Source organism: Cetorhinus maximus, chromosome 1 (assembly GCF_964194155.1).
Source record: "Cetorhinus maximus chromosome 1, sCetMax3.hap1.1, whole genome shotgun sequence".
Classification (NCBI taxonomy): Eukaryota; Metazoa; Chordata; class Chondrichthyes; order Lamniformes; family Cetorhinidae; genus Cetorhinus; species Cetorhinus maximus.
In genome coordinates this window covers 96,647,511-96,674,807 of record NC_135879.1, presented here as the reverse complement: position 1 = coordinate 96,674,807, position 27,297 = coordinate 96,647,511, and the positions used below count along the sequence as shown (strand labels likewise).

Genomic DNA, 27,297 nt, shown 5'->3' with positions numbered 1-27,297 from the left:
CATCGGCTCCATGTGGCTAGAAAATCCAATGCCCACCCTCCATTATGGCAGGGTGAGATTTGCCTGGCACTGCCACCCCCAACCGCAGTCATTTTCCTCCATGTATATGGGGGCCAATCTGAAAATTAAGAACAGGAGCCCCCTTTTCCTTAGGGTCTGCTTCACTGAGCTCAACCTCATCTACTTACCCACAAGGAAGGTAGACTAGCAGCACAGACCTCCCAGCCAATGTAGAACCCACCCAATGGATTAGGAATTGGCTGGATTCTGTAATGACTGGACATTCCAATCTGTTGCCCAGATATTGAAGATAAAATTTCTCCCTTTTTCTCAATGGTCAGCAGGCTCCCCCTTTAGATAGGAATGAATCAGCCAACAATTGCTCTATTTATTGGTGTTACCATACACTGAAAATCACAGTATTCTTAGTACATCTGGTTTGGAACCAAAATGTACAACATATCACTCTCAGAATCTGACTGGTACAGGCTAAAACTACCAAACTACTTCTACTGAACAATTTACAAGAGCAGAAATATTAGATTAAAAAAGTAAGAAACTCAATAAATAATAGTACATAAAAAATCCTGAAACAAACCACTGGGAATTAACTTAAAAGGTTAATTGAAGTTTTCTTTCAGTAAAAACAGTTTAGCAAACAGTCATTTCATTTTCTGCCTCCTACAGAATATTGTGATATTTATCCCCTTTCATCAGGGGATTTGGCTAACTGTATTCTGATCTAGATTCCCAGAGGCATCCTTGTTATTACAAAACCTTACAGTTATTTTCACCTTACGAGATGTAGCAGTGAAACTTTCCTTTAAAAAAAATGGTTCTTGACTTTAGTGCTACTGTTTTTGAACCAAAAATCTGGCGAACTTACCTCTTCCTAACAGAAGCTGTGCATTAGCTCTCCAACATTTCCCCCTACCTCCCCCTGAACCATGACCCCACCACCGAGCATGAAGCCATTGTTTTCAGAACAGTCAATGACATTCTTTCCTCGTGTGATTTTCCCTCCACAGCTTCCCACCTCAAAGTTCCTCAACCCCATACAGCTCACTTCTGCCTCCTTCCCCAGATTGATATACAGGGCTACCCTGGTAGAACTATTGTTTCAGCCTGCTCCTGCCCCACTGAACTGATTTCTTTCTCCTTTAACTCTAATTTTTCTCCTCTTCTCCAGTCTCTCCCCACCTACATTTGTGACTCTTCTGAGGCCCTCCATCACTTTAAAAGTTTCCAATTTCATGGCCCTAACTGTCTCCACTTTACCATGGATGTTCAAACTCTCTACACCTTTATCCCTCTCAGGACAGTCTGAGGGCTCTCCACTTCTTCCTTGAATGGAGGCCCAACCAGTTTCCATCGACCATTCCCCTCCTCTGCCTGCTTGAACTTGTTCTCTCATTGAACTATTTCTCCTTTAATTCATCTCATTTCCTCCAAATAAAAGGTGTTGCCATGGATTTATGAAAGGGAAATTATGTTTAACACGCCAGTTGGAGTATTTTGAGGGTGAAACTAGCAGAATAGATAAGGGGGAGCTGGTGGTATATTTAGATTTTCAGAAAGATTTTGATAAGGTCCCACACAACAGGTTAGTAAACAAAATTAGAGCACATGGGATTAGAGGTAATATACTGGCATGGATTGAGAATTGGTGAACAGACAGAAGACAAAGGGTTGGAATCAATGGGTCATTTTCAGGTTGGCAGGCTGAGACTAGTGGGGTATGGCATGGATCAATGTTTGGGCCCCAGCTATTTGCAATCTACATCAATGATTTTGATGTGGGGATTAAATGTAATATATCTAAATTTTTAGTTGACACAAAACTAGATGGAAGCATGAGTTGTGAGTAGGATGCAAAGATGCTTCAAAGGGATTTGAAGAGGCTAAGTAAGTGGGCAAAAAAATTGGCAGATGGAATAAAATGAGGAGAAGTGTGAGGTTATCCATTTGGGTAGGAAAAACAGAATAGATAGGTGCTTGATGCCCAGCATGGGCACGATGGGCTGAAGGGCCTGGTTCTATGTTGTATAACTCTATGACTCTAAATACAGAGTATTTCTTAAACGGTAAGAGGCTGGGAAGTGTTGAACTTCAATGCAACTTAGGTGTCCTTGTTCATTAGTCACTGAAAGCTAACATGAAGATACAGCAAGCAATTAAGAACGCAAATGGTATGTTGGCCTTTATTACTAGAGGATTTGAGTATAGCAGTGAAGAAGTCTTACCACAAAGATGTAGAGCCTTGGTGAGACTGCACCTGGAGTATTGTGTACAGTTTTGTTCTCCTTAACCAAGGAAAGGTATACTTGCCATAGAAGGAGTGCAACAAAGGTTCACTAAATTAATTCCTGGGATGGAGGGGTTGTGCTATGAGGAAAGATTAATTATACTGGGCCTTTATTCTCTGAAGAAGAGTCACATGGACTCGAAATGTTAAATCTGGTTTTTTTTCTCTCCACAGATGCTGTTAGACATGCTGAGTTTTTCCAGCATTTTCTGTTTTTGCTTTATGCTCTGGAATTCAGAGCAATGAGTGGTGACCTCATTCAAACATTCAAAATCCTTACAAGGCCTCGATAGGGAAGGTGCAGGAAGGATGTTTCTCTTGGCTGAGGGGGTCTAGAACCAGAGGTCACAGGCTCAGAATATGTGGCAGGCCATTTAGGACTAAGATGGAGGAATTTCTTCACTTAGTGAGTGGTGAATGTAACCCAGAGGGCTGTGGAGCCTTAGTCGTTGAGTATGTTCAAGACTGAGATCGATAGATTTCCAAATATTAAAAACATCAAGGAATATGGGGTTAGTGCAGGAAAATGGTGTAGAAGTAGAAAATTAACCACGATCTCATTGAATGGCAGAGCAAGCTCGAAGGGCTGAATGGCCTACTCCTCCTCCTATTTCTCATGTTCTTATGTACCTGCGTGGGTCCTAACTATGCCTGCCTTTTTGTAGGATATGTTGAACATTTCTTGTTACACTCCTATTCGAGCCCCCACCCTCAAGCGTTTTTCCAGTAATCAATGACCGTATTGGTGCCATGTCCTGCTCTCACCCTGAATTGAAAAACTTCAACTTTGCTTCCAATTCCACCCTTCTCTCAGTTTCTCATGGTCCATCTCCGACTCTTCCCTTCCCTTCCTTGATTTCTCTGTCTCCATTTCTAGTGATAGGCTATCAACTATATTCACTACAAGCCCACAGACTCCCACAGCTACCTTGACTACACTTCCTTGCACCCTACAAGTTGTAAGGGCTCCATCCCATTCTCCCAGTTCCTCCGTCTCCATCATGTCTGTTCTGATGATGCAATTTTCCACACCTGTGTTTCAGAGATGTCTTCCTTTTTCCCTCAACCAAGGATTCTCCCCACCATGGTTGACAGGGCCCTCAACTGTGCCCACCATACTTCCTACACTTCTGCTCTCACCCGTGTAGGCCATTCACCCCTTCCCCTCCTTGCCCTTCTCCTCATTTTCCACTCCACCAGTCCCCATATTTAATGGATCATTTTCCACCATTTCCATCAACTCCAGTATAATATCACCCCCAAACACATTGTCCCCTCTCCTTTCAGCGTTCCAAAGCGACTGTTCTATCCGCGACAATGTGGTTCATTCCTTAGTCACCCTTAACACCCATCCCTTTCCCACAATATTTTTCCATGCAAATGGAGGAGATGTAACACTTGTCTTTTTACCTCCTCTCTTCTCACCCTCCAATGCCCTACACACTCCTTCCAGGTGAAGCAACGATTTATGTGTACTTCTTACAATTTAGTCTACTGCACTTGCTGCACACAATGTGGTCTCCTCTACATTGGGGAGACCAAGTAAATATCGGGCGAACATTTTGCAGTATACCTCCCTTTTGTCTGCAAGCATGACCCTGAGCTTCCTGTAGTGTGTCATTTTAATTCTCCCCCTTATTCTCACATTGACATCTCTGTCCTTTGCCGGAGGCTTGAGGAACAGCAACCTATCTTTCGACTAGGCACTTCATAGTCTTTCAGACTTAATATTGAGTTCAACAATTTCAGATCATAAACACTGTCCCCCATTTAGTTTCCTTTTCTTTCCATGTTTCACTTTTTCTTATATTTTCACTTTCAGAGAGTAGCACATCTGCTCTCGGCACATTTTTTGGTCTTTTTTTGTTTCTTTTCTAACCTCTTCTCCATCCCTTTGGCCCTGTAAGACTAACTCTTCTGCCATTTAATCTTTCTTGTCTTTCACCCTATCACAGAACATCCTTTTGTCCTTGTCCCACCTAATTTGCTCATCAAGGCCCTTGAGCGTGGCATCAAGGAGCCCTAGAAAAACTGGAGTCAATGGGAATCGGGGGGAACTCTTCTCTGGTTGGAGTCATACCTAGCACAAAGGGAGATGTTTGTGGTTGTTGGAGGTCAATCATCTCAGCCCTAGGACATCACTGCAGGAGTTCCTCAGGTTAGTGTCCTCAGCCCAACCAGCTTCAGCTGCTTCATCAATGACCTTCCTTCCATCATAAGGTCAGAAGTGGGATGTTCACTGATGCTTGCAAAACGTTCAACACCATTCGCGACTCCTCAGATACTGAAACAGTCCATGTCTAAATGCAGCAAAACCTGGACAATGCCCAGGCTTGGGCTGACTAGTGGCAAGTAACATTCGCGCCACACAAGTGCCAGGAAGTGACCATCTCCAACAAGAGAGAATCTAACCATCGCCCCTTGATGTTCAGTGGCATTACCATCACTGAATCCCCCATTATCAACGTTTTGGGGGTCACCATTGACCAGAAACTGAACTGGACTAGCCACATAAATACTGTGGCTATAAGAGCAGGCCTGAGGCTAGGAATCCTGTGGCAAGTAACTCACCTCCTGACTCCCCAAAGCCTGTCCACCATCTACAAGGCACAAGTCAGGAGTGTGATGGAATATTCTCCACTTGCCTGGATGAGTGCAGCTCCCACAACACTCAAGAAGCTGGACACTATCTAGGACAAAGCAGTCCCACTTGATTGGCACCCCAGCCACAAACATCCACCCCCTTCACCACCGACGCGTAGTAGCAGCAGTGTCTATCATTACAAGAAGCACTGCAGAAGCTCACCATGGCTCCTTAGATAGCACCTTCCAAACCCACAACCACTACCATCTAGAAGGACAAGGGCAACAGACATATGAGAACACCACCACCTGGAAGTTTCCCTCCAAGCCACTCCCCATCCTGACTTGGAAATATATCACTGTTCTTGGGTCAAAATCCTGGAACTCCCTTCCTAACAGCATTGTGGGTGTACCTACACCACATGCTCTGCAGCATTTCAAGAAGGTAGCTCACCACTACCTTCTCAAGGGCAATAAGGGATGGGCAATAGATGCTGGCCTAACCAGCGATGCCCACATCCCATGAATGAATTTTAAAAATCTAATATTTCCCAGTTCTGATAAAAGGTCATGATCTGAAATGTTAACTCTGTTCCTCCCTCCACAGATGCTGTCTGATCTACTGAGTATTTCCAGCACCTCTGGGCAGGATTTTACGGCCTCATTTCGGCGGGGACGGGGCTGTAAAATGCGGCGAGACATTCTAAACCTCATTGGCTTTGGCGGGAACGTAAAATCCCGCTGCTGTAAAATTTTGCCCTCTGTTTTTATTTCAGATTTCCAGCATCTGCAGTATTCTGCTTTTTGACATGACATTATAGTTCACCGGGGCCAATCATCTCCATTACCAGCAACCAATATTAGGCTGATATCCTGTTAACCAAATCATTCAAAGTGTCTCATAACAGGAGAAGGTCATATCATGAGGAACATCTGGTGATCACTCAATTTGTACAGACCAATTTGTATCAATTTACATGTCACAACTAGACTAATCAATCCTCTGCCCTGGAGTTTCCTGTGATTGAGGATTGATTCCCTGGGTACTGCTCTGATAACCCGGCAGAAGAATTTACAAGCCCCTGTGCATGCTGATCACCGCCTGCCTGCTGATCACCACCTAACTGCTGATCACCACCTGACTGCTGATCACCACCTGACTGCTGATCACTGCCTGCCTACTGATCGCCACCTGACTGCTGATCACTGCCTGCCCGCTGATCGCCACCTGCCTGCTGATCATTGCCTGACTGCTGATCACCACCTGACTGCTGATCACCACATGACTGCTGATCACTGCCTGCCTGCTGATCGCCACCTGCCTCCTGATTGCCACTTGCCTGCTGATCGCTGCTTGTCTGCTGATTGCCGCTTGCCTGCTGATCACAACCAGCCTACAGATCACCGCCACCTATCTGCTGATCACCGCCACACTGTCTTTTCTTTCCTGAGTACTTCGGGACATGTTGCAGCTGTTCCCACAGCCAGCCCGCACATGCGCACATGGCCATTCCGGTGACACCAAAGAGCAGTTTCAGTGCTGCAGGGAATTGTGGGTGTCCAGCACCACCATTGCAGCATCCCTGTTTTGGTATTAGAAAGTACTTCAGAGACCAGGAAAGAGTTCAGTTGGCTAGGGGAAGAAACACTAGCTGCAGTTAAAAGATGATTAACATTTCTACCTGGCTGAAAATCAAGGACTCACTTTATCTCTAACATTCCTCCTCCCCAACCACATACGCTCTAAATAGTCCAAAACTCACAACACTCTCTCACAATACTTGCATTTTCTATATTGCCATCCCTCGCCACCACAACCTGACATATCCATGATTCTATGAATGAATTTGCTCCCTACAGTACTCCACCAATGCCAAAAGCTCTGACACACTTCCAGATTGGATCTAACAAAAAGCTCTCTATCTCATCATTGGCCTCCCCTCTCTATTATGTCCCCCTGAATTCCACGTGGTTGAATTCCAAATACATCTAGGCACTCTTCCTCCTGCTTGCATCCTCCAAAGTCTTGTCTCCAGGTCTCCCACTAACTAATCTTTTTCCAGGTCCTCATTATTTTGGCAGTTCACAGTTGCGGTTTCCACGCTATTCAATTTCTTTGCCTACTCTCAGGTGACCATCTTATTTTCAGAACTCTAAACCATTAAATATAGGGAACCCACTACTTGCAATATAATTTTGCAAATGGCGGGCAAGTATCATGTGATCTAAACTCCAGGGTATCTAGACTTCAGTTTTTTCTCAATATACTATTAAGGGCAAGGTGACAGGAAATGTGGAATATGTTAATGGTTACCCTTGTCTTTTTGACAGCCTTCATCATTAGATGAGACTTCTACAAAACGAGGAGACGTTTGCTGGACTGATAAACTCAATCCCCTACAAAAGAAATTGGTGTAAGTAAAAGAAATCTACAGCATAGTGTCATTGACAGAATGTATGTGCTTTCTCACTGCCCATAATCAGTATGTTTTGTATGAGAAGAGGTGTGCCTTTTCTTACCCTTGGTATGTGTGTTCCAATTAAATAATTCAGCAACAAGTTTTAGCGAGTTTAAAAATCAAAAAGATAATTAATTCTTACACAATGTGAATCATCACACATTTACTCACCCATATGCGCGCACACACACACACACACACACACACACACACAAAGATTGGAAACAGATAAAGATAGTGCACTTTTACATATTACGGTTAATTCAGTCCCTGATGTATGATCTACAGTCTTCCATGTGGAAGCCTTGTGCTTTCTTGAATACGTTCAATTATTTAAAGTTGAAGTAAGGGTCTTGTAAAACAAAGGCTTCAGAGCAGGTTGACAGGTTTCTTGTAGTCAAATATCTAGAAGTTTGATTTTAGGTGAACTTTGAAACTGGAACAGGTTAAGTACTTTGTCTGCTTGATGACGTGCAGCTAGTTTCAGAATCTGATTCTTAAACTGGCTGACGACTAATGGTTTGCTGATCTGCTGGGTCCTGGAGTATTAAGGGTGCAGTCCCCAAAACCAGTTTTAACCACGTGACTGTTGGGTTAACACTTCTGAGGCCCACCCAGTCTGGTTTGGATGGGGGAGGCCATTGTGATACAATGGTCACTCACCTATCTCTATATTTAATTAGGTACTCATCGGAGACTTGATACTGTCTGTAGTCCAAATGCCAAAAGTCACCTGATTTGCAACACCCATCTTAATAGATTGTTTGAGCCCAATTTTTAAAAGTATTGACCGAAAGTTCATAATATGACATTCCTGTACCAAACATGACAGCCCAGAATGCTGTAATACAAAGTAATTGCAGTTAACCATTGACAGGGCCTACATAGAAATAAACCATTAATTCAAAGGGCTTATTTACCTTGCACCTTTTTATTCATTCATTGACTGTGGGTGCCACTGTTATTGACCATCCCTAATTGTCCTTGAGAAGATGGAGATGAGTCACCTTCTTGAATGACTGCAGGCAATGTTGCATATATACCCCCACAGCGCTGTTAGCTAGGGAGTTCCAAGATTTTTACACAGCGACGATGAAGAAGCTGCAAGATATTTTCCAGCCAGGATGCTGTGTGACTTGAAAGGAACTTGCATGCACTGGTCTTCCCATGCACCTCCTGCCTAGGCAGTAGAGTTCATGGGTTTGGAAAGTGGTGTCTAAGAAGCCTTGACGAATTGCTGCAGTGCATCTTGTAGATGGTACCTGTTAGTTTATCACCGCTGCTCAGACTGGTGCACGGTGATGTCTCAATTATGAGATCTTGAGACGTATATGTTTAAACATGAACCATTTACTGTTAAAAGTGCCGAGTGGATGATTCATCTCGGCATCCTCTGGAAGTCCCCAGCATCACAGGTGCCAGTCTTCAGCCAATTCGATTGACTCCATGTGATATCAAGAAATGGCTGAAGGCACTGGGTGCTGTAAAGGCTATGGACCCTGACAATATACTGCCAATAGTACTGAGGACATCTACTCCAGAACTTACCACGCATCTAGCCAAGCTGTTCCAGTACAGCTACAACACTGGCATCTACCCGGCAATATGGAGATTTTCCCAGGTATGTCCTGTACATAAAAAGCAGGACAAATCCAACCCAGCCAATTACCGCCCCATCAGTCTACCATCGGTCATCAGTAAAATGATGGAAGGTGTCATCAATGGTGCTATTAAGCAACACTTGCATAGCAATAATCTGCTCACTGATGCCTAGTTTGGGTTCTGCCAGAGCCACTCAGATCCTGACCTCATTACAGCCTTGGTTCAAACATGGAAAAAGGAACTGAACTCTAGTAGTGAGGTGAGGGTGACTGCCCTTGGCATCAAGGCAACATTTGACCAAGTGTGCCATCAAGGAGCCCCTGCAAAACGGGAGTCAATGGGAATCAGGGGGAAAACTCTTCACTGGTTGGAGTTATACCTAACATAAATGATGATGGTTGTGGTTGTTGGAGGTCAATCACCTCAGTTCCAGGACATCACTGCAGAATTTCCTCAGGGTAGTGTCCTAGGCCCAACCATCTTCAATTGTTTCATCAATGACTTTCCTGCCATCATAAGGTCAGAAGTGGGGATGTTCACTGATGATTGCACAATGTTCAGCACCATTCGTGACTCTTCAGATACTGAAGCAGTCCATGTCCAAATGCAGCAAGACCTGAACAATGTCCAGGCTTGGGCTGACAAGTGGCAAGTAACAGTCATGCCACACAACTGCTAGGCAATGACCGTCCCCAACAAGAGAGAATCTACCCATCGCCCCTTGACTTTCAATGGCTTTAGCATCGCTGAATCCCCCACTATCAACATCCTGGGGGTTACCATTGACCAGAAACTGAACTAGCCACATAAATACTGTGGCTACAAGAGCAGCCTTCAGAGGCTAGGGATCCTGACTCTCCAAATCTGTCCACCATCTACAAGGCTCAAGTCAGGAGTGTGATGGAATACTCTCCACTTGCCTGGATGAGTGCAGCTCCAACAACACTCAAGAAACTCAACATCATCCAGGACAAAGCAGCCCACTTGATTGGCACCCCATCCACAAACATTCATTCCTTCCACCACCAACACACTGTGGCAACACTATGTACCATCTACAAGATGCACTGCAGGAACTCACTAAGTCTCCTTAGACAGCACCTTCCAAACCCACGATCACTATCAATTAGAAGGACATGGGCAACAGATACATGGGAACAGCAGCACCTGGAAGTTCTTTAAAAAGAGCGCAGAGAGCAGGGAGATTTCATTGAAAAAAGAGCGGGGAGAGTTCATGTGATACCAGCAGCAGAGTGACATCATGAACCACAATGTGACGGGAGTGCAGTGAAAGCAGCTGATTGGTGAGTGGGATTGGTGAGTGTTTCTAGTTTCAAGTCTTTAAAGTAAAAGTAAGGTCTTGAGTTTGTGTTTAGGTCTCTAATTTTTTTTTCTCTCTTCTTAAAAATAGCTTGTTAAGTATAAGTTTGATACTGGTGTAAGAAAAATAATTACAATAAAGTGTAAAGAGCTGGGGATTCTTCAAGTGTAAAGAGCAGGGATACTAGAGTAATTAATTAATAAATTAAGTAATGTACGATAGTGATGGCAGGTGATGAGTTGCTGCTGCAGCATGTGGGATTTGCCAGACACCAAAGTGATCCAGAGTGAACACATCTGTAGTAAGTGTTTGCAGTCGAGGGACTTTGGATCTGAGTTAAGGAGCTAGATTCCGAGCTGCAGACATTGTGCCACAATAGGGAGAGGGGGTGGGGGGGCGGGGGGGGCTGCGGGGGAGGAGAAGTTACCTGGACACTTTGCTCCAGGAGTCTGTCACACCCCTCAGATTAGGTCATTCAAATTTGGCCTGAGATTAGGGACAGGAGGGTGTGACTGCTGGTGAGGCAGGTATGGGGACCCAGGGGGTAGCATTCGAGGAACCTCAGCCCCTGCAGCTGTCCAACAGTTACAAGGTTCTTGCAAGATGTGTGGACGAGAGCAGGGACTGCAGGGAGGATGAGCAAACTGACCATGGCACCGTGGTACAGGGAAGGTATTCAAGTGGGGGGAGGAAATAGGAACATAGTAGTGGTAGGGGGACAGTATAATTAGAGGGCTGATCATGTTCTCTGTAGCCGTGAGCATGAGTCCTTAAGGCGGTGTTGCCTGCCCAGCGCCAGGGTTAAGGACATCTCCTCAGGGCTGGAGACGAACTTGGAGTGGGAGGGGAGGGATCCAGCTGTTGTCCATATTGGTACCAACGACATTGAAAGGACTAGAAAGGAGGTTCTGCTAAAAGAATTTGAACAGTTAGGAACTAAATTAAAAAGCAGAATCTCCAAGGTAATAATCTCGGGATTATTACCTGAGCCAAGGGCAAACTGGCACAGGGTAAATAAAATCAAGGAATTAAATGCGTGGCTCAAAGATTGGTATGTGAGGAATGGGTTTCAGTTCATGGGGCACTGAGGTAGAAGGGAGCTGTTCCGTTAAGACAGGCTTCACTTGAATTGTGCTGGGACCAGTGTCCTGGTGAATTGAATAACTAGGGCTGTAGAGAGGGCCTTAAACTAAATAGAGGAGCAGAGGGTTCTGGAGAGGGGATATGTAGGCTTACAAAGCAAAAGGATATGGTAGCCTCACAGGGTAGCTATTTAGGTAATGATACCCAGAGTTTGACAGGAAGGGACAGGGTGTACAAACATAAAAAAACAGCAGCAAATAGGGTCAGAGGAGGAAAAATGGTAAAAAGGCTAAATTAAATGCTCTTAAATGCACGTAGTATTTGGAACAAGATAAATGAATTAATGGCACAAATAGAGGTTAATGGCTATGATCTTATAGCCATTATGGAGACATGGTTACAAGATCAAAACTGGGAACTAAATATCCAGGAGTATATGATTCCTCGAAAGGAAAGGCAGGAAGGAAAGGGTGGTGGGGTAGCTTTGTTAGTATGAGATGGAATAAGTACGATAACAAGAAATGATCTTGGATTGGAAGATATAGAATCCATATGGGTGGAGGTAAGAAATAACAAGAGGAAGAAGACACTGGTGGGAATCGTCTACAAGCCCCTAACAGTAGCTATACTGTAGGACAGAGAATAAATCAGGAGATAATGAGGGCATGTAAAAAAGGCAATAAATTAATCATGGGTGACTTTAATTTTCATGTAGATTGGGAAAGTCAAATTGGCAGAGGTAGCCACAATGAAGAATTTGTAGAGTCCATTCGGGAGAGTTTCCTCGAACAATGTGTTGTGGATCCAACCAGGGATCAGGCTATTTTGGATCTGGTAATGTGTAATGAGGCAGGTTTCATAAATGATCTCGGAGTAAATGATCCCTTAGGAAACAGTGACCATAACATGGTAGAATTTAGCATTCAGTTTGAGAGTGAGAAACTTGTGTTGGAAACAACTGTGCTAAACTTAAATAAGGATAATTACAAAGGAATGAGGACAGAGTTGACTGGAGTGGACTGGGAAAGGAGTTTAGCAGAAAAGACGGTTGATGAACAATTGCAGACTTTTCAGAAAATAGTTCATGACCCACAACAAAGATATATCCCAGTGAGGAAGAAGGATTCTAAGGAGGGGATAAACTAACCATGGTTAACCAAGGAAGTTAAAGATAGTATCAAATTGAAAGAAAAAACATGTAGTGTAGCGAAGATTAGTGGTACGCCAGAGGATTGGGAAAGTTTTAAACACTAACAAAAAAAATAATAATGAGGGAGAAAATAAACTGAGGGTAAACTAGCAAGTAATATAAAATGGATAGTAGGAGCTTCTTTTAATATATAAAAAGGAAGAGGGAGGCCAAAGTGAACATAGGCCCCTTAGAGAATGAGGCTGGGGAGATAATAATGGGTAACTAGGAAATGACAGAGGAGTTGAATAAATACTTTGCATCAGTCTTCACAGTAAAAGGCACTAATAACATACCAAAAATACTAAATAATCAAGGGGCAAAAGTGGGGGAGGAAATAAATACAATAACTATCCCTGGAGAAATGGTACTAGGGCAACTAATGGGGCTAAAGGCCAATAAGTCCCCTGGACCTGATGGGTTGCATCCTAGGATATTAAAAGAAATAGCTGCAGAGATAGTGGATGCACTGGTGGTAATCTCCCAAGAGTCCTTAGATTCCGGAAAAGTCCCAGAGGATTGGAAAACTGCCAATGTAACACCCTTATTCAAAAAGGGAGGGGGACAAAAAAAAGGTAATTGCAGGCCAGTTAGCTTAACATCCGTCATTGGAAAAATGTTAGAATCTATTATAAAGAATGTAATAACAGAGCATTTAGAAATGCATAATATAATCAAGCAGAATCAGCATGGCTTCATAAAGGGGAAATTATGCCTGACAAATTTATTAGAATTCTTTGAGGAGGTAACAAGCAGGATAAATAAAGGGGAATCAGTAGATGTAATATATTTGGATTTCCAAAAGGCGTTTGATAAGGTACCACATATAAGGCTAATTAATAAGATTAGAGCCCATGGTGCTGGGAGTGGTACATTAGCCTGGATAGAGGATTGGCTAACTAATAGAAGACAGAGAGTTGGGATAAAGGGGGCATTTTCAGGATGGAACCTGTACCGAGTGGAGTGTCACAGGGATCAGTGCTAGGGCCACAATTATTTACAATATATCTTAATGACTTGGATGAGGGAAATGAATGTACTATTGCCAAGCTTGTGGATGATACAAAAATGGATGGGAAGGCAAGTGGTGAGGATAACACAAGGAGCCTATACAGGGATATAGACAGGTTAAGTGAGTGGGCAAAAACTTGTCAGGTGGAATATAATGTGGGAAAATGTGAGGTTATGCGCTTTGGCAGGAAGAATAGAATTTATTTTAATGGAGAAAGACTGCAGAAGGCTGCAGCACAGAGGGATTTGAAGGTCCTCATGCATGAATCACAAAAAGCTAACATACAAGTTCAACAGGTAATAGGGAAGGCAAATGGAATGTTGGCCTTTATTTCAAAGAGAATGGAGTATAAATACAGGGAAGTCTTGCTAAAACTATACAAGTCACTAGTTAGACCACACCTAGAATACTGTGAATAGTTTTGGTCTGCTTACCTAAGGAAAGATATACTGGCATTGGAGGCAGTCCAGAAAAGGTTCACTAGGTTGATCCCGGGTATGGAGGGATTTTCTTATGAGGAGAGGTTGAGTAGTTTGGGCCTGCACTCATTGGAGTTTAGAAGGATGAGAGGCGAACTTATTGAAACATTTAAGATTCTTAGGGGGCTTGACAGGGTAGATGCTGAGAGTTTGTTTCCCCTTGTGGGAGAGTCTCGAACCAGAGGGCATAATCTCAGAATAAGGGGTCACCCATTTAAAACAGAGATGAGGAGGACCTTCTTCTCTTAGAGGGGAGTCAATCTGTGGAATTCTTTACCGCAGAGGGCTGTAGAAGCTGGGTCGTTAAGTATATTCAAGGTTGAGATAGACAGATTTTTAATCAGTAAAGGGATTAAGGGTTATGGGGAAAAGGCCAGAAAGTGGAGTTGAGGATTATCAGAACAGCCACGATCTCATTGAATGGTGGAGCAGACTCGATGAACCTAATGGCCTACTTCTGCTCCTACATCTTATGGTCTTATGGTTCCCCTCCAAGTCACTCGCCATCCTGACTTGGAAATATATCGCTCTCCCTTCACTGTCACTGGGTCAAAGTCCTGGAACTCCCTCCCTAACAGCACTGTAGGTATACCTACACCACATTGACTGCAGCGGTTCAAGAAAACAGCTCACCACACCTTCTCAAGAGCAATTAGGGATGGGCAATAAATACTGGCCTAGCCAGTGATGCCTGCACCCCATGAATGAATAAATTATAACTATTTACAGATCCCAGGTTACTGTCCTGCATGGTGCTGCTCCCAGAGCGTTCTTTCTAGACTGTTCTCTCAGTCTCTTACCATGCGACTCTATACATGATACTGTGGGCAGTGCTATTCTTCAGTCCCATGTTAACCGCTGCCCTGCTGAGCACTTTTACTTTTCAATGGCATGCAGGCACATACAACATCATACAGCACACACTGCTACTACTGTGTGTTGGCAGAGGAGGGAATCAATGCTTGAAGTGATTGATGAAGTGCCAATCAAATGGCCTGCTTTGTTTTGGATGAGATTCTTGAGTTTTGTTGCAGCTGCACTCATCCAGGCAGGTGGAAAATGTTCCATCATGCTCCTGACTTGTTCTTTGTATATGGTGAAAAGTCTTTGGGGAGTTCCCAGCCTCTGAGCTGCTCTTGTGGACACAGTATGTTACTTGCCACCTAATCAGCCCACTTTTGAATGTTATCCAGGTCTTGCTGTTTGTGGGCAATAAGAAATAATTCTCTTTGGACAGTCTCAATCCAGTTCCTAATGGATATTGACCTATAGCACAAACTTGTCCAGATTGACTCAGAATTAATTGTTTTACTTGGGGAGCAAGTAGGATGGTCACTGCAAGGCGTGATGGAATTCACACTCAGTGCAAGTAAAATACTATTCTGATAAAACAGTTGGGGCATACATATTGGGCAGAATAGAGGGAGTTTCCCTCAGTGAGTATCTGCCTCCGGAATTCTTGATCCTGACATTGGATTCCAAAAGTAAAACAAATTACATCTCTCACCTTGAATATGGGGAGATTAGATTAAGAATAAATGCAGTGAGATAGAAACTGGTATAAATACTGTAATACTGGGGAGAAGATGCAGAGGCATACTTGACACAATGAAATAGGATAGTGAAAGAATGAAGGAGAAAGTCAATGGTGGAATGAATGAATTAGGTTTACTGCATTTGTGTGTGAGCATGCAAAGCTTTAGATATGAAGTTAGGGAACTAGAGGCAATAAATAAAATGGAGAAAATGACATTGTAGCCTTGGTGGAAAGTTAATTTTAGCCAGGGCAAGGCATTTTCAGAATCAATAGAGCAGGAATTGAAGAAGGGCAGGTTTATTAAATAAGGGCACGTAGGAATCTGCTTGAATCCAGGTTTGGCTGGAATAATGTATTTTGTTTGTTTTCTCAAAAGGTAACAACTGATTATTGAAAGTCTGAGAAATTCATTCAACCTTTGTTCAAATATGTAACTGAACACACAGTGCTTCTAATTGTAATTCTGAGTTTTGTTTATACAAAAGCAGTGAGGTAATATTTTCTGCAAGAGATTGCTTTGGCACCAATACTGTGTATAATTTTCACACTCCATTATAGAAATGATCTTATAGCCATAGAAAAGATGCAATATAAATTCAAGGGACTTGAAAAACTAGGTCTGTATTCACAATATATCAGAGAAAGTTGAGGGGAAATATAATAGAGACATTCAAAATTTTGAGGTGGTACGAACTGGAAGATTATTTCCACTGGTTAGTTAATTAGTACAATGGATCAACAGTTTAAGATTAGGAGGTTAGAAGCATCCTTTGAGCTCCTGCAGCCACCCTGTCATATTTGGGGGTTATGGAGGTGGGAGGAGTCAAATACGGGCTGTGGTGAAATTGAGAGATACTAGGAAAGCTTGGCTCCCTGGTTCAGCAGGCAGCAGCTCCCTTTGCAGGAGGTTGCAGATGTCTCAGAAAGGCTGCCTGGTTTCTCACTCAGATCTGGAAAGTTACTGTGGGTCTGTACAACCTTCTGCTGGCTATGACTCCCTTCCATCGGCCCCACAATCTGGTATCTTCTGAGAGCTGCTGCTTCTTGAGGGTCCTGAGGATCCCAAAACCCCAGGTTTCTGAGGTTCCCGAGGCCCCAGGTTTCTGAGGTTCCCGGGGGCCCAGGTTTCTGAGGTTCCCGAGGCCCCAGGTTTCTGAGGTTCCCGAGGCCCCAGGTTTCTGAGGTTCCCGAGGCCCCAGGTTTCTGAGGTTCCCGAGGCCCCAGGTTTCTGAGGTTCCCGAGGCCCCAGGTTTCTGAGGTTCCTGAGGCCCCAGGTTTCTGAGGTTCCCGAGGCCCCAGGTTTCTGAGGTTCCCGGGGGCCCAGGTTTCTGAGGTTCCCGAGGCCCCAGGTTTCTGAGGTTCCCGAAGCCCCAGGTTTCTGAGGTTTGCGAGGCCCCAGGTTTCTGAGGTTCGCAAGGCCCCAGGTTTCTGAGGTTCCTGGGGCCCCTGAAGGTTTTGAAGCCCCCAAGGTTCTGAGGCCTGTGAGCTTTCTGATGGTCCATCCAGAAGTGGCTGGCTGTAATTGCACCCATGATGATTAGAGATAAGTTTCTAGGCACATGCCAGATGACCAGAGACTGTTTCTCTTGGCAGAAGGATTTAGAACTAGAAATCATTGTCTCAGGATGAGGGGTGGACCATTAAGGTCTAAGCTGAGGAGAAATTTCTTCTCTCAGGCGGTTGTGAATCTTTGGCATTCTCTGCCTCAGAGGACTGTGGTGCTCAGTCACTGTGTATATTCAAGACTGAGATGGATAGCTTTTTGGCTACTCTTGGAATTAAGGAAATGGGGATAACATAGCCGTGGCAGAAGATAAGCCATGATTTTATTGCTTGTCGGTGAAGGCTTGCATGGCCGTATGCCCTTCCCCAGCTTCTATTTATTTGCTCTTAAGGAAAAACAGTGCGAAAGAAGCATTGTGGAAGATGGAAACACTCGTGATATTTTGATTTATTATTGAAGTTTTCTTTTCTTTCTTATTTTGCCATGGGCTAACCTCTTCTGAATTTCCATTGTCTCATGATGATCCTGATCTAATATAGAACTGCATTATCCTTTCAATGGCAGCAGCAAAGATGCTTCCTTTATACATAACACTCAACCTCTGGAATAGAAGACCACATTTCTACTGTTACAGACAGGAGGGGGGTTTAATTTAAGCAACACTAATTTCTCTTCTCACCATCCATCATTAAACATAAAGGTGTTTTTGATTTACATCCCCCTTTATAAGCGGTGGGCATTTCCCAACCTCGGTTTTGGTGTGATCCAATTTTCTATTAATAACCTCTCAGTAAGTCAAGATAGGATGAACTCAAAGGGTTAATTTATTTGTACACTGTCAAACATGGGAAGAGGGTCACAACCTTGCCCCCTGTGCACTCGTACAGTAAAAGGATAGAGAAAAGAAAGATTTAGAGAACAAAGACCACAGAGATAAGAATTATTGTTTCACATGGGTCCAGAGTCCAGAGCAAAGTCTAATGACGTATTCCTTCATAGAGGTCGGCAGGTTGAAAACTGATTCTGTACAAATCACTTTTCCAGTAGAGTTGATTTCCACAGCGAGATAGGCACGTGGAGATGAATCAGTCTTGTAGGCAAGGGTACAGAAGTTCAAGTCGAAGCAGTGTAGATGGGACCAGGTATTCAAGCTGAGCAGAGCCCCTTTTCTGTGCTGCTGCTTGTAGATGTCAAAATGGCAGACTGAGTTTTCAGGACAGCAAGGCAATATAACTGGTTCCACCAGCTAAAGGTTCATGTCACATGACTCCCACCTCTTCACAATGTCTTTGACAAAGGGTTTGTATTCCCATGACTGGGTCCCCAAGATGGTTAAATATTCCAACCATTAAGTCTTGAAAGGAAGGTTTCCTTTGGGAGGAAGGAAGGGCCTTTTGTCCTAGCAGACGAATAGGCTCCAGTTGGCGGGCCTGGTTTATGAAATGCAAATGGCCTTTGTATAGCTCCCTTTGAATTTGATCTCTGCAGCACAGGGGGTCGTTAGTGTCCCTTCAGGGATAATGAGATGTAAGTTTCTGCGAAACTGACAGATAGCTCCTTATGTTCAAGGCTCACAGACAGACATAGTTTCAGCCATTTTAAAAGGTCTTTGTCCAGTTTTTAAAATTTTAGAGATTAGCCATGAGGATATCTATATATATTTTATAAAAATATGTGAGGACTTAGTTCCCTGACAGTACTTCAAAAACAATACTAGGAACAAAGGAATTTCAACTCTCATTTGTTGCTATTATAGTGCAGCTGTTTTAGTTTGAATTCAGTGAGATAGCTCCTAGCATCATTAACAATAACAATTTGCATTGATACAGCACCTTTAATGTAGTAAAATGTCCCAAGACACTTAACAGGAGCACCATCAAACAAAATTTGACACTGAGCCATATAAGGAGATATTAGGACAGATGACCAAAAGCATGGTCAAAGAGGTGCAGTAAGTTTTAAGGAGTGCCTTAAAGGAAGAGAGAGAAGTGGAGTGGCAGAGACTTTTAGGGGTGGAATTTCAAAACTGAGGGCCTGGACAGTTGAAGGCAGGGTCAGTACTGCTGCAGCGTGGCAAACCAGGGATGTCCAAGAGTCCAGAAAGAAAGGAGTGCTGATATCTCAGAGGGTTGTATGGCATTCTGAAAAGATTGTGGATGCTTGATAGTTTTTTGTAGGCAAGGTTAACCGGGGATATGGAATAAAAACAGGTGAAGTACATCATCCATGATCTGATTGAACATTGGGCCAAGGAGATAAATAGCTCCCATCTGCCTCATTTATCCTGGCATCAAATTCAGAGACCCAAAATCAAAACTAAAACGGGGGTCGATATAAAAGTGGCCTCTGTGATGTAAATAAGACAGTTTACTTTGTTTACAGATACTTGCCTAATTTGTTTTCTTATACTATTTCCCAGTGGCTGCAGTCTTGCAATGTGTGCAGGTTTACTGTATGGCTCCAGCTTTGTACCAGTCCTCTACATTAAGAACCACGCTGAGAGAAATGAAACTGAGTTTCTTGGTGCAAGTCAGTTTGGTAAGAAATTACTTCAAGCAGACTAAAGAGAAAAAGAAACTGTATAATTTTTTTTCCATCTTGCTATTCCAAACCAACGGAAGTACAATTGTTGCGTATTGACTAATGTAACAAAGGCAATACTTTTCAAAGTCTTTGCAAATCTGAGCAGGTGAACATGTCAAGGCTGGTTATGACTGTAATGTTCAAATAAGTTAATGTGATGATCAGCCTGAAGTTTGTTGCTGTGATAATACTTTTTATAAAGGTGTGGTACTGTATATCTGTCTCCCTCTGCTGCTTGGCTTGTGCTATAGCATAGATTTTTCCTCCGTACTGAGTTTGTTATGAGCCTAAATATCTGTCTATCTGCTGTGTGTGGATTAATAAAACCAGGTCTAACAATGGACCTTAATTAGAAGAATATGTAGCGTCCCTATCATTTTCTCTGGCCACCTCAAGAGGTGGAGAGTAGACCACAGGCCACAATTACACATATATTTGCAGGTGAAGTGTAGAAAAGCTCTAAGATTGTCAAGGTACTATTCAGAACAATAGTAAAACTTACACATTCCATTGGCCTAATGCTGGAACATCAAGCTGTGACAAATAGAAATATCTGTCTTTATTTTTTGATTATACTTTAAAAAGAGCTAGGATCGAAATGGAGGCCTTCATCCTTCACAAAGTTTCAAAAGACAGGGGTCAGGGACAGATTTTCCTTGGGATGTAGCACATCGAGGGAAATTGTACAGAATGGATCACATTTTTGTGACAGACACTTAATAAGTTTTCATTTAAATTCATGGATGGAAAATGGGGCAGGCAATGCTATGGCTGTGTGATTCCCCCCATCTCAGGTATCTTCAATATGCTCTGTGCAGGTGATAATTTATACCCAAATGCAAAGGAAGAAAATAATTTCTTGCTACAGTCAGGTATCAAAATAAGATGCCTGTATTGTATCAAGAAGTCAGGACTGTCCAGTCATTATCCCTTGGTTTGACAAGGTGTTAAAATTGGCACAATTTTGATCACCTGACAGTGGCAATGAAATTATTTGAGTTTCAAAGGAAAGGATAATAATCACCTTTGTTTGTGGTGTCCAATGTTCTATTTGCTGGACCTAATCACCTGAAGGGGGCGATTAGAGCTTTAATAAGATGCTAAAATATTTCTGGTGTGTCATCAGCAAAGACCTGAAGGTAAAGGGATACTGAAAACAAGATATGCTTAAATTAAGAATAAAGTTCATCACTCTCCCAAATACACAAAACTTCATTTGGTGTTGGATTGAGGGTTAACTATGGGGGGTAGATTATCCTCTTCCTGCATCTGCATCTGCATCTATCAATTGACTGGGTGCAGTGGAGTGAGAAATGTGGGAGGAATGGTGCCCCTTTGATAGTCTGTCCACTTGTTGAGGGAAAACCAGGCAATTTCCCTTCAAAGTGCCCAGCTCTGATTATCAATCTCCTTCTATTCACTGCATTCAGGCAATTAATGTACCCAGACACATCAAGAGGAAACTCAACTCCAATGCATTTATTAAGTCTGATGCCTAGAAGCTTCAATCAACTATTCAAATTGCATCATGACACCAGTGCAAGGTGTTATTGTAAATGTAAACAAATAAAATGTTGATGCATGTTATTTTAACAATTGAGTGCCCTCCAGATTGCTGGCTATTTTAAACTGTTTAATGCCTCTGCTAAAATAATGAACGGAGGAATACCACAAGAATTGGTTACATGCTTGTCCAATCATTTTGCCAACTGCAATTTATACCTTTGTATCTCCAAAAGTTGTAATATTCAAGATTGTTTCCATGTATTACCATCCTGACTGTCCAATACCTCTTTCGCATTATGGCACCCAAGCAACATATGACATTATGCCCATGGTCACTTGACACAGTTTAAATATGTTGCATGAAACAGCAAACGGAAAGCACGATCAAAACAAGCACCTATGGTGTTAGACTCTAGAAAATGGGTAGTAGCTCTGACAGTTAATGAAGGTGGGGGGCTGCTGTCAGCTCAGATTGACCTTCCCGCTCTGAGATGTGAATGAACTTGGGTCCTTAGCTTTTTCTCAAGGCACACCTTTCCTACAGAAAAAGAAAAAAGAGTAAAGATGAAACATGAGCTTATTTGATAGCGCCTGGTAACAGCCCCCTTAGCACAACTGATGTGGGAAAGTATCTGGGAATGAGAATGGAAAATCAGTCAATAACAAACATAATGTTAGAGAGAAAACTGTACATATAGAAAGTGGAAGACAAATATAAACAAAGACTGGAATTTTCCCACCACTACCCCCCTCCCCCACCGCCCTGTGGCGCGGCCAGCGAGCTGCTGAAATCTCCATTTACAATGGCGGGTCCAGAAGATCCCACCAGCATGAGGGGCTGGATGATTCTGGCCAAAGTGACAAAAAAGTTAGGGAGTGGCTGGGTGGGGGTGGGGTGGGGTGGGGGGTGGTGGCAGGGTGCAGATGGGAGGAAGAGAAAGTTTTATTTTATATTGTTGAAAAGAGAGACATGTTGCTGAATCTTTTTGTTTTGCACTCATCAAGACAATTGCAAGAATGCCAAATTTCAAACAGTCACAACAATTTATACCACAGGTGAAAAGGAATGCTGACTGATTGGCAAGTCAACTCGGATTGGCTGGGGTGTTGCCATGGAGAAAGTAATGGGGAATTATAGGGTCCCTGGGGTCCTGGGTATTTCAAAAAAGGCGCGAGGATTGAACATATTCCTTTTGTTTGCAGAAAACGGGTCCCTGCATATGAATGTATGTCGCTTCTAGCTCAACTGAATATCTTAAATTAGTTGTTAGTGTAGCTATCAGCACACTCAGGATTATTCAGCAAGTGCTGCCCAATCGCAGAATGACATCTACTCTACTTACTGAGAACCCGTGGAGGAACATGCTGTTTGATTCGATCAGCCAATCTTTGGGATGTATAGCCTATATTACCATCACTGAAATCCATACACGACATTGCTCAATTGGGTAGCAGGCAGAACGTCTTTTTGGACTGACAGCAACATCCTATTACTGGAAAGTACCACCCACATAACCACTGCATTGTAGCAGCATGAAATGGCTTGCTTAACCTGTTGCTTAAATTTTCAAGATACTTTGCCTTTCCAGGGTTTTCTTTCATACTTGTGTCTGTGAACAGGACCATAGGAGATCAAACTAAAACCTCAAAAGTAAAAATAATCTGGAGATTGCTTTTTCTTTCAAAGTTGCTTTGGGGTATACTTTAGAACTTGTTCAATAAATTCTTGGTATTGCTGCACTGAAGGCTATGAAGTTATTACATTTTATGACCAGAGACAGAACAAGTTACAAATTTTGCACTGTACTAAATATTCTGTCAGCTTTAGCATCATGGGCCGCTCTTGTAAGCGGCCCTATCATCCCTCTGTGATCAGGAGTTCACCATTACTGACCAAAATCCAGCTGTATAATAATATGACCTGGAGACCCTATAAAAGAAACTGTTTTTTGTGTTCTGGATACTGGAAATTTATACATGTCCCAACAGATACCTTCCAGAACAGACTTCTAAGTACCTAAGTGGAACAAAGCTAATTCCAAAGTAATAACCTATTTCATTTTACATGTAATGTATAAACAAAGAGAATACCGTTTACATTGATACTTAATCTAATTCAACCTCTATTGCTGTTTGTAATATCAGAAAATAATAAATCACACAAATATAACCCTTGCTAAGGCCTAGCTTCACTTTTACAAATTGGTAAATTGACTGGTTTTAAAGCTTAGCAAGAGAAGACCTGTCACTCTTTTTCCACTCTAGTGTTACAACTGGTCCCCGGGTGAGGTTCCCCAAATTTATTAACTTCCTCAATGGGACCCCAATTTTGTAATGCTCCTGGGTGTGGAAAAATGAATTGGCTCCCGTTCTTTATTCAACTTCCACAGTTAGTCGCAACAAAGTTAATTTAAAAGGGATTCCTTCCCTCATGGATACCTTTTCCCAGTCCAAATGTATTTATTTTTTAGGAGGAACCAATTTAACCAGGCTTTCTTAAGGCAAAGAAAGAGTACGTTTATTAGTTACTAAAATACAAGAAAAATAATAAAACGCAACACACATACACACAGATCGTAAATGAGAAGTTGAGAGTCCAATAAAAGTTTTAAAAATATACAAATCAGTCTTTGGCTTGTCTGTGAGGTGTTGATGGCAGTACGTTGTGGTCATTAAGTTGGGTGATTCCAGTAGAGCTGACTTTAGCAGTTTCGCAGTTGGTTTGGAGGCACTTGGTTCTTCAGGGTGACTGAAAGGCTGTCCTATTTCCTTTAGATTGTGGCTTCTGCTGAGCCTTCAGAATCAGAGAGAGAGAGGGAGGGGGGTTCTTTCGCCTGCAAGCTGCCGGGTTGGGGTGGGTGGGGGGCGGGGGGGCGGCTATCTTGTTCTTCTGCTTGCTGTCACACACAGAGAACACCAGCACATACTGCTTTTTAACTGATTTTTCCCTGTATATTCTCATGAAAGGAATAGTCATCTTGCATCCATCTCAGAACCATTTACACATTTTGAGATATAAGCCAACAGGAGATGGATTTTTGGGTGACTGCTGAGATATGCAAATCAGTTTTTTGCCTCTGCAACCACAGGAGATTAAAGTTTAGTCTTTTGCATCTTTCCTATCTGCCTTTCAAGTGTCTCTGCTTGAAGAAGGCCATGACACCTTTTTAGGTGTGACATTCCATGTTCTTTCAGGACAGTCTGTCAGTATAATCCACATGGGAATTTTCCAGAAAGTGGTCACTTTACATGATCAACCATCTTTTGCTCAGTGTCCTTGCTCATATTTCTTTAAAAACACACAAGTCCTCCTTAAAAAGTTCAGTATGCGCATAAGTAATTTGTGGCTGTAATCAGCTTTTCATGACACTAGACTTCTGAAGACTGTACCCTTTTGTAGCTGGGCAGAAAGCCACCAGTTTGTGCAATGATCTTTAGCCAGGTCTTTCTGCCTAGAATTTGGCTGACTGAGCTGCCACTTAAACTGGCTCCAGCCTTCCTAGTTGTGGACTTCTACAGAATATAGCACAACACTTGGCTTATACGAATGAGACCATTCCAACGTTATATCCAATTTCATCTTTGTATGTTGTTGTGGTTGAGGGACTTTATAAAACAGCTATGTTTTAAACTGTCTCCTTGTAACTTAAAGTAAAAAATAATGCCCTGAATGGAGGATGGTGTGATCATACTAATTCTGACCAGAGACAAGGCCTTGTGACCTGTAACCAGAACCTACTGAAAATCAGGTGACAAGCTTCACACCTTGACACAAAAGAGGGCCGGCTGTTTTTTTCTGGAAAAAGACACACAGGCTGAGAAACCCAGAGAGGGAGACAGGAACAGCTGCTGCTGTGAAAGGCAGAAGAAAAGGTTTTTTTTGTTAGCCACCAAGCGATTTGCAGTTGAGAACTGGTACTCAATTTGAAGAGATGGTGCTTGTAGGGATTTAAGAAACAAAGAGTTGCCAGTGTGAGCCTTGCTGTTGGAAGTCAGTTCGGGGTACTCAGAAGACTGAGTGGAATAATGCTCAAAGGGCACTGGAAGACTCACCCTCATGTGGCAGGGAGAAGGGAGTCTACTGAAAAGCTGTGAGGAGCTTGGAACTGGATCTTCATGACTACATATCTGCTGGGAGCATGGCATAAAGTATTTTGGTTATGTTGCACAGTTAATGGGGATGTCCCTTTTTTGTAGTTTGGTTTATTAGTTGTCTATTAGTAATATTTAGTCTATAACAAAAACAGAATTACCTGGAAAAACTCAGCAGGTCTGGCAGCATCGGTGGAGAAGAAATCAGTTAACGAAGGGCTGTGAAGGCTCGAAACGTTAACTGATTTCTTCTCCACCGATGCTGCCAGACCTGCTGAGTTTTTCCAGGTAATTCTGTTTTTCTTTTGGATTTCCAGCATCCGCAGTAGCTTTTAGCTTTTTGTTTTTATCTCTATATTTAGTCTATGTTGATTTCAGTTGGTTTATTTCAATAAAGGTGTTAAAATGTGATTTTTGTCATGCAATTTTTCCATCAGTCACAGGGAAGTTAATCTTTTTTTAAAGTTATTGGTCTGTTTGGGGATTGTAACAAATTGGGGCTGTTGCAGGACTCCAATTCCAGAGGCTGTAAATAAACAAAGTTTTACATTTACTTTTGCTAAATCAGTGAAAAGTCAACATGGCTACGTTCAATGCTCAGAGACAACCTGCCTGTTAGCACCTGAGAAGAGTTAACTAAAGTTAATTTGAAGACTGTGGCAGAGAAATTAGAAGTCGACTTGAAAGCAGGAGCTAGAAAGGCAGAGATCTTTGAAGTATTGGTTCAGCATTTGGACCTTGAGGAGGAAAAGATCAATCTCATTAGCACTCAGGTTGAGTTAGCTAAAATTCAATTACAAATGAAACAACGTGAGTTGGAGTTGGAAAGATCAAAGCTTGAATTGGAAAGAGAGAAAGGCAAAAATCTGAATTCAAAAAAGAAAGAGAAACAAAATAAAACTTGAAGTCCAAGGAGAAAAATTAGAAAGAGACGAAGAAAAGGAAAACCTCGAATTTCTAAAAGAAAGAGAAGCAAGAAACTTTGAAAGGGACAGACAGAGGCTTCGATTATGCCAACAGGAAACTAGAGGATGACTCAGATTTAATTCTTGTTTTTGATTAGGCAACAAATATTCACTTAGGGCAGGATTTCTACGTCATCAGGCAGGCATGGCGGGTGAGCCCGGGAGCGGTTGCAAATCCGGTCACCACTTGCAATCGGGCTGCAACCACAATCTCATGCTGGCTGGCCAGTTAATGGCCAACCAGCATGAACTGTGTGCTGTAACGCTCAGCACTGCCTGGGTGGTGGGGGGGAGGAGGGCGAGCGCTGAAGTCAGTGCATGTGCGAGGGTGTGCTCAGTGAAAGCTCCCTGAAGGCACAGAGCTGCCTCAGGGAGCTGAAGGGTTTTAACATGAAAAATAAACAATTGAAAAAATAAGGAAAACATATCCCCTTTTGTGACTCTGTCACATGAGCAGGAACATGTTAAAACTGAGTTTTAAAAGTTTTTATTTTTTTAAATCACTGGTCGAAACCTCATACCCCATGTGGATGAGGTTTCGCAAAAAATGCAAAGGCCACTTGGCCTATTTGTCCGCTCGCCAACCGAATGGTTGGATGGGCAGCAAAAAAATCCATTTAATTAATTGATTCAGGGCCTTAATAGGCCTCTTAATTGTCGGCGGGCGTGCTGCCAGCTCTCATGCGCGTCCACCGACCAAAATAACGCGAGTGTGCGCGATGACTTCGGGATGATCACCACGTCATCGCGCACTATTTTTCTCCCTTTCAGGTCGGGCGCGCACCCACCCGATGAGGGAAAAATTCTGCCCTTAGAGGCTAAATTCAGTTGAACTGTATTTTCTGTCATTTGAGAAAATTGCTACAAGCTGCAAAGGCAAAAAGAAAGGTGGATATTTTCATGCAAAGCGTTTTCATGGGGGAGGCTTTGGTAGTGTAACTCACCTCTTTCAGACATACAGTCTGGTGACTTTGATACAGTGAAAGTTGCTGTTCTCAATGCTTATGAGCTAATGCCAGAGTCTTTAGACAGAAATTTAGAAACTTAAGGAAGAAACAGAGTCAGACTTTTGTGGAA

The 27,297-nt window shown here is 42.7% G+C and overlaps 1 protein-coding gene across 1 annotated transcript in view; it reads left to right on the top strand.

Annotated features, from left to right (window-relative positions):
• LOC144684077 (transmembrane protein 144-like) overlaps window positions 1-27,297 on the top strand; it is a 76,807-nt gene that overhangs the window by 31,330 nt on the left and 18,180 nt on the right. Inside the window, exons 7-8 of the mRNA XM_078548089.1 lie at window positions 7,220-7,302; window positions 19,494-19,612. Coding sequence (XP_078404215.1) covers window positions 7,220-7,302; window positions 19,494-19,612 — 202 coding nt within the window. The remainder of the gene's footprint in view (window positions 1-7,219; window positions 7,303-19,493; window positions 19,613-27,297) is intronic.